This window comes from Pezoporus wallicus, unplaced genomic scaffold (assembly GCF_028554395.1).
Source record: "Pezoporus wallicus isolate ANWC-B61680 ecotype Strahan unplaced genomic scaffold, APGP_CSIRO_Pwel_v1 contig_4264, whole genome shotgun sequence".
Lineage (NCBI taxonomy): Eukaryota > Metazoa > Chordata > Aves > Psittaciformes > Psittacidae > Pezoporus > Pezoporus wallicus.
In genome coordinates this window covers 1,594,242-1,605,335 of record NW_026637102.1, presented here as the reverse complement: position 1 = coordinate 1,605,335, position 11,094 = coordinate 1,594,242, and the positions used below count along the sequence as shown (strand labels likewise).

The 11,094-nt window shown below is 45.4% G+C and overlaps 1 protein-coding gene across 1 annotated transcript; it reads right to left on the bottom strand.

Annotated features, from left to right (window-relative positions):
• Window positions 1–116: 116 nt before the first annotated feature.
• On the bottom strand, window positions 117–11,009 carry PPA1 (inorganic pyrophosphatase 1). Its single transcript, XM_057403336.1, has 11 exons — window positions 10,886–11,009; window positions 10,681–10,745; window positions 8,184–8,237; window positions 7,619–7,738; window positions 5,598–5,684; window positions 5,162–5,288; window positions 4,534–4,661; window positions 2,926–3,011; window positions 2,628–2,697; window positions 1,474–1,513; window positions 117–444 (listed from the first exon to the last, which is right to left on the bottom strand). The coding sequence occupies exons 1-11, from the start codon at window positions 10,947–10,949 to the stop codon at window positions 413–415; spliced, it is 873 nt and encodes a 290-aa protein (XP_057259319.1). The 5' UTR covers window positions 10,950–11,009; the 3' UTR covers window positions 117–412.
• Between the last annotated feature and the right edge of the window lie 85 nt (window positions 11,010–11,094).

Sequence of the window (11,094 nt, the reverse complement as noted above, 5' to 3'; positions counted from 1 at the left end):
GGTACCGCATTAGCCGGTAACTCCTCCCGTAATCCCCTCCCACCCTAACGGACGCCAGCAGAGAACCGAGGGGTGTGAGACTGTAACATGGAGGGAAAGGAGAGGGAACTCTGCAGTGCTGTTGCAGTAGTTTTTATTTCTAGCATCCATACACGTACCAGGTGAGTGATCTTCAGTCAGGGTTTACAAAGTACACTGCACAACCATGCACAAGCAGGGTGGTGTGGTTTTATAAATTAGGGCTTCTAGCCTCCACCAGACCTCAGTGCAGCAGACACTGCACTGCTAGATACAGAATTCTAATCAGCAAAGACGTAGGCAGTGGCTCCTTGGTGTTGACACTGAAGCTATGGTTTGGTCTGTTCCCAGATATGGTGACTCCGTAGCACAAAGGACACAGCTGTCCCAGGCCTTAGTTTTTCTGGTAGTAGAACCACTTGTCAACTGTAAGGGTCAGAAAACACAAAACAAACCATGAGGGGGTTACTCCTTCATTAGCTACCCACTTTTAAGTAGTCATACAGCATGGCATGTCACCTCCAGTGCTCCTGTCAACAACTCCACCACCCAGCAAACAGGTTCGTGAGTGACCCTGCCTACATGGGTTTGTTTTGCTGAAGAAGCCACCCTCACTCAGGCTGCCACTGGGAGCACCCAGGCATGATTCAGTTCAGGTGAGCAGAAACAGCAAGCCAGAGCTAGCTTGGCTTCCCTTTGTCTCCCCAAGCCGAGACAAAGTCATTTTGCCTCCAACTCCCCTGTCTGCACAGAAGACATCAATTTCTTCATAAGTTTATTGCCCACAGAAAGACTGGAAATGAACGCCTAGCTCCTCTTTCTGCCACGCAATTGTGGATTCTCAATACCATCATTAGCTTGCCCTTGGCTCTTGTCCCTGCTACAGTGTCCAGACTTCCCGTACAAGGAACCCACCACAACCTCGCATGGAAGGAAAAGATGACAGCTGAGTGAGGATTCATCCCACAGCCATTGCATTGTTACAGAGTTGTGTAACTCTGCAACTGAAGTACTGAATGTGCATCCAATTTCTGCCTCTGTTCTGTGTGGGTAGGGAGTACTTCCCTTCCTTGGCTCACCTGCACTAAGGATACTGATGAAACCCATCTTGCAGAACCAATGAAACTGGTCTCCTGTTATCACTGCACTTCAGTCCTCTGCAGGGCTTTTTCAGGACAAGCTAACATCTTCTGAAGCAAACAACTCCACCTCAGGTCTCTCTTACCGCTCATTTACCCACCTTGTGTACCCAAACAAAGGAGTAAGGCAACAACAGACGTTATTCAGGAATTAAACTGCATTACTGACACAAGTTAGGTCCAAGAAGGCCCTTTGTTTCTCCTGGTGCTAGAGCCAAATCCAGCCATCAGCTAAGACCCTCATTTTCCTACTGATAATTCCTTTGAGGAAGTCACCACTAAGTACTGGAATATAAATGTGGGTTTTGAGACTCACCCTCAGGTGGGATTGGGTTGGCAGCTTTAGACGGTGGTGCCTGAAACAAGAAGTGCATTAGCAGACAGCAGCTGCTGACAGAGGTTGTCCCTACACCCAAAGCTCACAAGACAGCATTTAGAACTTCATAAGTCTTTAATGAGCACCATTTAATATCTAAGCAGCATGAGCTGGTCTGTGGCAGCCAGCTCTGGTCAGCTGTGAGGGAGTAAATGAGTTCACATGCAGCACAAGTCCTGTCATCGCCACAGCCTCCTCATTCCACAGATGTCCTACATGCCAGAGGCACTCTGCTTTAAGCACAGGCTGCAGTGCCATCTGCTTTTCACTACAAGCAGTTACTGCTCCAGCATCAATACAGCTGCAGGCAGCCTGCTTTTTTTTGAACCTACAATGTGATGGTGGAACAGAAGTACAAGAGACTCTCAGAAAACTTCTCTGAAGAGATTTCACCTGCAACCAAAGGGAGGCAATGGGCCCTGGATGGTGAAACATCCTCCATGAGGGCTGTACTTTCAAAACTTAAAAGTAATTTGGACACCACCAGAGAATACAAGCACTTTTCAAACCAATGCAATGGCTTTGAGAGTCCCGCCAAGGCTATGGAGAGACTCTGGCTTCCAGTCACATTTCCATATACTGAGGCAACATTTGCATTTTGATTCTTCTATCCCAGTGCTCTAACACCTTTCAAGTTACCAGCAGCACATCACACATGTGGGGAGATGCAGTTAAGCCCTGAAACTGGACATGAGTTCTACACTGGGAACTTTAAGCTTTTCATTGCAAAGAATGCAAGGGCCCTGGCTACAAGCTCTCAGGAATTAGTCTTCCTTTTGTCAGATGATGACCTGTACTGTAAAGCTCTTGGAAGGCCAAATATTTAAACCCTATCTGAACAGCTGGCAGCCAAGCTGAAGTTTAGCCCTTCATGCAAACTCTGGTTTGGATTCCATCTCCCAGATGACTTAAAGGCAAAGAGAAGCCTCTGGAGGAAAGTCTGGCTTGCTCCACATACATCCTATTCAATCAGAAACAGGTGCTGTTCTGAGCATACAGTGCACTATTCACACAAAGAGGACAGTTAACCACACAAATAGTATTCTTTTGCCCAATACTAACATTGGGGTTAGGATACTCAAATCTGTACTTACTGCATCCACAGTAGCTTTTGCACACTCTTGACTACAGCAGAAGGGACTGTTGGACACCGTCAGGTTTGTGCTAGAAGAGATAGGTCAGTTGTGAGAATGTGAAAGCCAAGTATCTCTCTCCCAAGAGTATTAAATAATGGAATATTAAGAATCACTGTTACAGTTGCCAAGTTGAAGGGGGAGGTCTGCAGAGACAGCCGGCAGCTAACAGGAAGCATAGCACCACTCAGAAAAGGCAGCTTTGGTGTTATTTGTTTAGGGGAAAGGAACGTGCAAAGTACCACAAGCATTAACCTACCAGTTGATTTCCCCTCCATCAGTTTTCTTTGCTATTAAAGCTTTCCAGTGTTCATGAGTACTTTTAATGACGTTCACAGCAAAATCCTAAAAGGTGAAGATGAGAACAAACATCATGTTATGGGGAAGCACTAGACCATCTTATCCAGACTATCAGTTACATGGAACAATGGGCCACTATTTATAAGTTGATTTTAGATAGTTTCTGACTCTAGAAGGGACTCTTAGCCCTCTTCCATTACTGCACCATTCAGGAACAACAGCAACCTCCCAGCATACAACAGCTGAAACAACAGAGATTTACAACACAAACTGTTTTACTTTCAAGATAGGAGGATATGCCAAGGTCACCTAGTGAACTTGAGGCCAAAAGAAACTGAACACAGATATTCTAGTCTCAGGCCAGTGCTATATTATTCAAGCATCTCCATTCTGCTGTCCTCCCTCTCAGTTTGCCTCCAGCAGTTAGCTGATCCCAGCATACCTGTGAGCTTTTTTCCACTCTGGGTCAATCATTCAACTGCTGTGCAGACCAACAGGAAGAGACATGCATCTACTCTAGCTTTGCAACTATTTCATAATGAATCTGCTTTCAAGCACATCACAGCTTTTTCCCTTAGAAGAAAAAGTGCTATATGCTCAAGCATTAACCTGTCAGCTGAAGAAGGAAGCACACAAAATCCTTTGTTTGCACCAACACCAGTAATAAATATCCTGGTTTGATACCATACAGAGCCAAGTAAATCACTGCATAAATGTGCAAGGTTATTTGTGCCTATTTTACAATATGGTTTTGATTCTGGTTCCACCCATCCAGAGAGGCAGTGAGATGTCCCAGCCCACCCAAGCTACAGCTGTGCTAAAGCCTAAGGGGACAGGCCCACTCCTACATGACTTCCATTTCAGCCTCCCTTACCCTTTCCTTCCCAGGCAGGGCTTTGTAGGCCCTCCCCTTCTCTGCACCAACTCTGGAGCTCTGGGAGTTGAGTCACCTCACTAACACACTCAAGGCACAGTAGGACTGGCAAGAGGAAGGGTGCAGAGGCAGGATTTCACCCACTCAGGAACCATAAGTTATCTGACCCAACCCAGAGAAAAGGCAGAGGTACAATGCTGCCACAGCAGAACCTTACTCAAAGGGTGTGAGGGAACATTTTATGCCTGAAGAAAGAGGCATTTTAACTTCTGTGCACTTCAACTTGCACCAGCCTGCAGTGGAACAAAGCCAGTGAGCAAGGGAAGCAAAGGGTGATGTCAAGCACCCTTGATCCAAAGCAGGAGCAAATAAACCTGGTGTTTTCCATCCTGGTTCTGAGAGAGAGGCTCCCAGCCCTTAAGTGATCTCACATCAATGTCATCTAAAAGAAACACTGATAATATCCAACAGCAGCAGGTTGATAATGCTATGCTTTTTCTCCTAGTATTCCTGCAACCACTATGTTGGAAACAAGCTGAATGGCAGGCTGGAAAACAGCAGGAAGAATTAAGTCAACTATTAGCAGCCTCATAGAAACCCATTCTCTCAGCAACAGCTCATTTATGTCCCTAAGCTCAGTTTGTGGACGGGGTGCCTTTGCACGCTCACAGTAACTAAGAAAGGCAATGCTACCTTGTCTTTAAATTCGCCATTAAAAGCAAACTGGTTTTCTGGCTTTCCGTCAGGTACTTTGTATCTTCTGAACCAGTCCACTGTAGCTTCTAAGTATCCAGGTTTCATTCTTCTGACATCACTGATATCTAGCCAGAGAGAAAAGGTTTGTTAGCCAGATCTAGTGACAGAAGTTACTTAGCTACTTGCCTGCTCTCCTGAGCTGCCCCTCTTTCAGCCCCTCCCCGAATAGCCTTTGCGACATTTCAGACAAGTTACAGTAAAGACACAAAGTGGATATCTGCACAAGAAAGTTAGTGTTTCATATTCACAGTATATCCTGATTTCTCCCAGGAGCATGGACTCATTTCAACAGCTTTGATTAGAGACTTACTGGACAATCCCTTTCCTTCCACTCAGAGGACAGGCTTTACAACCACTCTCTTCAAGGTGCCAGGCTGTGCAGGAGGCAAATGATTTGGAATAAACAGTAAAATGTTTTGATATAGGACTGACAACATCCTGTTCTGCTGTCCTTCCAGTATCACAGCCGATTAATACCATGGCATAGAAGGATCAAGCCCACATCCTGATTTGAAAGTTTCCTACAGGCTCTCAACAAAGCCTGCTCCTCCCTCCTGTTACTTACCATTATAGCTGTCTGCTTCAGGGTCTTCAACATTGATAGCAATTATCTTCCAGTCTGTCTCACCCTCATCAATCAGTGCCAGAGTGCCCAGCACCTTCACTTTGATAACTTCTCCTCGAGAGCAGACCTGAAAGGACAAAGACGTTATTGTCTGTATTGATGCATCCAAGGAATGCACAAAAGGAGACTGCGTGAGCTATGAGAGTTGAGCAAGCAGTGGGTACCAGGAAATGAGGTATCACTTATCAGCAGTTCATAATCCTTGACTCACATGGCTTGTGCTGTAAGACCTCATCAACAATCTCCAGAGACAGTGAAGGGAAAAAAAAAACATTCTTAAAGTAGAGGAGGTAGGAACTGAATAATGTCTCTGGATAACTGACTTCAGAGACATTAATGACATATTTCAAAAGAGTTACCCTTTAGAACACATTACCTTGCTTCCAATTTCACACACATCAATTGGATCATTATCTCCACAGCAGCCAGTATTTTCATCTTTGTGACCTGGATCTTCCCAAGTCTGAAAAAAAAAACCAACCAAACAAACAAAAAAAAACCTACACAAGTAAGAACTCTCCGGTTTCAAGAGGAAATAAAAAGCAGGTTTATTTCAGACATGCAACTGCCTCCAAAATACAGGTGATGGCCCACTTCACACAAGCTTTCAGATCTAGTGGTTGGGCTACTATTTCACTTGTCCTGCAAGAGCAGTTTGAATCCAAACTAAAAGGTCTTATCTTGCCAAAGTAAACTGCTCCCTCCTACAGACAAACCATTTTTCAACAACTTTCCAGACTTCCTCCTCCATTGCACAGCTACATAAAGGTAAAGTTCACATCTATAAAGAACATTCATTGATTTGGCTGCCTGCCTATTCCTCTCGCTATTCATGTCTTAACAGAAGTTTCCTGAACTCCAGATAGCAGTCCACCAGAGACAGAAGACAGACAGGGTGGATTGTTTCCTTTCAATTAAACAATTAAAGACACGTTGTTACACTAGAGCAGCAACAGGAATGCAGAGTCCCATACCCTGGGCTACGCAGTGTCCCAGTGCATCTCACCTAAAGTGGTGAGTATAAGCTGAAAGACAGGACTCCAGAAGGCATGTCAGCTACGTCTCCAAATATAATAGCTGCTTAAAACACACTTCTGATCAGGAGCAAAAGGACACTGTGACTGCTTGCACTGTAAGGAGCATCTACCTCTAAGGCTATTGAGATATAAAAAGACGCAATGTTTTTTCCAAATTTCTGCATGCCAGGACACAACTGAAGTAGTCAAAACCTTGTGATGCATCCAGAGCACTCAGGAAGATGTACTGAAACCTGGGTGGTGCTGAAGGACTCTTCACAATCGCCATCACACTTCTCTGCAAGGAAGCGTTCAGTCCCTTGTCCTTGGTGCATACACAACTTTGAATCACTAACACATGACTGAGTAAGGCTTCAAAAGCTGCAATTCTGTACAAAAAAAAACTGGCTCCAGAATCCATTCAAGTAGGAAGCAATTCAACTTTGAAACACCATCTTAACCCACTTGAAGGAAACACTTGATATGCACAGCTATCAAGACTATAGCTATGAAATTCAGCGTGCTGCCCTGTGAACTGTCACTGAGAATTTATTTCTCTAAAGGAAACTCAAACCTCAGAGAACATCAGAGGCAAACAGCCTTGCTCAAAGGTCCTCTTTACCTAAGAGTCACCAGCTAGCTAAGAGCATATATCCAGATGTCACCATCTGTCAGTCCCACCTTACCAGCTGTTTCAGAGAAAGTACGTTTGTGCAGTCTCAGGGCTTTTGAGTGCCTTTCTACCACTCAGAACCAACACTGAGAACAGGGCGTGCACTACCATCCAACAGGTCAATACATTAGTCTAGCTGTGTGTTTTAGACCCTGAACAATAAGAGGGGCAGAAATGGGAAAGATACAGTCTTCAGATCTTTGTGGCCCACATCCAAAGCCTAAAACAATCAGCTAATTCACTACAAGAAGAATCTTCTGTAAAGATTAAGCCTAAGGGCTGTACACTGAGATTCTGTACCATTAGTTTAAAACTTTAGCTCTTTATGCTTCACCAGGCAGGCACTGAGGGCATTGCATTGCCAGATGCTCAGTTCCTTCCTTGATCCAAAGACAAGGACCTTCCAGCTACTGTCCAACCAAATTGCCAGGTGGCCAAGGAGAGGCGCAACAGTTGTTCATCCTCAAACAACTTGTTCACAGCATGAGCTACTAACCTAACTCTTGAGATTTCTACTTAAAAGCACCCCACCTTTCTTAACAAGTTCTCTTCGTTATCAAGACTATATATTCAGCTACAAATGCTATGCTCCAGATCAGACTCTCAGCCAACCTTTTGCTCATTAATGTAGTGGTAGTCACAGACACACACAGTCATCCTCCCTCCTCCCAAGCAGAAAGGATGAGCCACCCAGACCAATCATAGTACCTGTGGAATAGCACCATAATTCCAGATATAACCTTTATGGGGAAACACGTTAGCTACGTAGCGTAGTTTTCCTTTCTTCACATCTTGCTTAATTGGGTTTAAAGGATCCTTTGTTGCAATCTGAAAGATAAGTTACAGAAATCTCTTCACTCTGCTCGAAGAAAAAACAAGACTTCAATTATGTTTTTTTAATGAAGCTGGCCACTGACAAGAGACCAGGAGCTGACCCTGAAGTCTACAGCAGATATGGAATAACTCAATTTCCTGTTGCATTGCCATCTCCTGGGACAGAGTTGTCAGCAGACTTACAAACATCAGAAGTGCATGGGGTTGAGAGCCAGAAGATGCTGCTTTAATCAGAAGTCACAGAAGACTACTAAGTTATTGTAACTTCTGCAAGTCTCAGACTCCATACTAAACCTTTAGCATCAAGGAAGTATTTACACGAGAAGTTAGAAACCACTCAGATTCACAAGGTGGAAGTAAGGAGGAGAAAAATCAGCAAAGCCAAAGATTATTACACTAGTCAGCTCAAGCACTTAGCTAGGAACTGTAATATAATTACCTCCATTTTAGCATTTGTCCATCGAGGTACTTCCACAACCATATTGAACACATTCTGAAGAAAGCAAAATATCAGTGAATGGGAAGGAATCTCAAGACCACACTTTAAACTAGGGACACATATAAGTAAGCATGACAGCCAATTCACATGAAAACCATAAGCTTTCCCTCCCAGTGCCAGTTTTGATACAGTTGGTAGGAGTAAGCCATCTAGTTAATAACATGGGTACCTATGTACTATTCTCACCAACAGAGAACATTACTCCCCAATATTCTAGTTTGTCTTGAAGCAGGGAAAGATGCATGAGCTCATCCACTCCAAATTGACACTCCTATAAAAGCAGACCTTGTTAGGAGCATGGTGCAAGGATAAAGATGTAGGGTAGAAACAGAACCACATCTTGCAGTACCTAGTTTACAGGCGATACTTGATAACATCTACTGTTGACTCCAGCTGGGCTGAGAGGACTTTCAAGAGTTCAATGTCAACCTCCTCCTCAAGGAAACAAGCTTCTCCATGCTTGAACTTTAACATTTGCTGTTTGTAGAGATTACGGCTTTTAACAAAAAGTCAAACCTTGCTCTCTAGCATTAGCAAGGTTTCTAATCCCCACGTTAAGCACTATTATTAGCCTTACAAAGCCCCTCAAACCTGTATCGTGCCATAATTAGATTGCTATTGTGCAACAAGTGCTGTTACATCACTGACTTTGCCCACACCTTTTCCTAACACAAGTTTATTACATCCCTTAATTGCAGGGGGTCACTGTTCATTTGCAATTTCTATGTGAAAAGGTATATACTATTTTTATTTATAAGTAGCTTGAGGAAAGGAATGAGGTAATTATAACTGGCTAGGCAGGGTGCTTATGGCCTCGCAGGCAAGAAAAGATAACTTGGGGGTACATCTCTGTTAGGCTTGCAGCTTTCCAGCAACTGGTCTTACAAATCTGCCTTGGTCTAAGAGACCCAGTAAGTAGCCCAAGGTCATCCCTTCGCAATGCCAAGACACACAGGTACAGATGAGGTCAGCACATCCGAGCCCTAGACTGAAAAAAAAAACAACCCCACCCTGCAATCCTCTCAGTGTCTTAGAAGTCTAAGGATAAAGATCAAGGAGCCCAGACAGGGTAAAGCAACCTTTTGCTCCTAGCTGGGCTTCCTACCTTAGCTGGCAATGAATCTACTAAATAACAAGTAAAATCTCTGCAGAGAGTCACTTCAGCAACAGAAAGAGGTCTAATGTGACCAGCACTATTGTGTAACTTCAGGGACTGACCTTCAGTGATTCTTGCTTCTCTTAATGACTTGGCACTGAGACGCTGGAAAGCACTACTAAGCAACTGAAGTGAACCCCAGCAATTCAGTTTCCTTGTTAAGTGTTACCAGTCCATGGAAACCCTCCTCACCCCTATGCTCACTCCCCTGCGCTTTCCTCCCCTGTTCTGTGTCTGCAGAGTGTAGTGTTGCCTTGCCTGAGTTACCTTTCAGATACCTGCTTTTGAAAACTGCTTTCTCAGTCAGCCACTGAAACTGCTTCACCACTGTTCTTGATGATTACAACCTGTCTTTTCCCTTCTGAGCAGGCAAAAGCCACGTTAGGCTTTCCAAAGCAAATTCTGACAATACCTGCACCTCAAAGCTCAATCAGGTGCTTTTTAGAGGTTCATTTCTCAGTTCTGCATACTCTTTTCCTTTCCCATATCTATTCTGTATCTCCAAATTACACCAGGAACAGTTCATCCACCCCATTTCTCAAACTGCACAGCTTTTTAGCATGTGTTAAAAGGAGAAATGAGCTACAAAGGTAAGGAATACAGTCGGAGAGCCCTGACAAAGCAGTCAGTAAAAACTGAAACACAGCCGTTTCAGCTTCCTACAGCTGGGGCACTTAGGCAGTGATTCAGAACAGCCTAATTTGTCTAACCACCAGCTGAGGGAAGGATGTAAAAGCCCTGCAACATTGCACTTTTTGTGCGGCAAGAGGTTCCCAAGAGCTGCTACAGCAAGAATTTAACATCCCTGCCTTCTGATCAGCAGCTGATTATAAAGTGGCTTTACTGCAGTCAAAACCCAAGCCTGAAATATCACCCATGGGCGTGGATGTAGGTATTTAGCTAAAGAGAAAACTGATTCTTTTAACCCAAAACCCTTTCATGTGGCCTCATGGGCAAATTCAAGACAACCACTCGTATCTCAGACACAAACATGAGAATCAGATCACCTGCTCTCTTCTCCTACGTCGCTCTACCCGAAAGAGAGGTAAAGTCTTTGCAAGATCTGACGATGCTTCTGTTAGGTGCTCCTGCCAAGAAGCAGTGCAACGGGCCGGGAGCTTCCCTCAGGTACTCCAGGCCCGCAGGACCACTCTCCTAGAGGAGCACCGATACACCAACGCTCACACCCAGAGCTCCAGCGGTCTCCCTTGTCACTGCCCCCAAGCCGACGAGGCCGCAAGAACTACCGAGTGCTCTTCGCGCCGGGCCCTCTCCCCTTACCTTGCCGGCATCCGCGTAGATGGGGATATCGTGGAAGGGGGAGATGTAACACCCGGCGGCATCCTCTGCAAGGCAAAAGGGCACGAGTCAGGCGCGGCCTGAGGGGGAAACCTCACATTGTGGAGGAGGCGCACCTCAGCCCCCCAGCCCTCACACCGGGAGCACGAGGAGAAGGAAGGGGACAAGGAAGGCGGCGGGGACTCACTGAAGAAAAGCCGGTACTCCAAGCTGTGAGGCGCGGCACGCTCCTCCACGCTGTACCCTGCCATGCTTGCCGCGCCGCCCGCCGGTTACGCACTGCGCAGACGCGCTGCGCCGCGCCCCCCGGGCTCAGGGGGTGGCCACTGCGCATGCGGCAAGGTCGTTGCACGTACTCCGCCCCGCGCCACGCGAGCCCGAGCCGCCGCAGCTTAC

Coding starts and splice junctions, on each gene's coding strand:
- PPA1 (XM_057403336.1), bottom strand. CDS start 10,949: ATGGCAGGGTACAGCGTGGAGGAGCGTGCCGCGCCTCACAGCTTGGAG. Junction 8,238..10,680: donor TCTACGCGGATGCCGGCAAG/GTAAGGGGAGAG, acceptor TGCTTTCTTCAG/AATGTGTTCAATATGGTTGT. Junction 445..1,473: donor CAACCCAATCCCACCTGAGG/GTGAGTCTCAAA, acceptor TGACCCTTACAG/TTGACAAGTGGTTCTACTAC.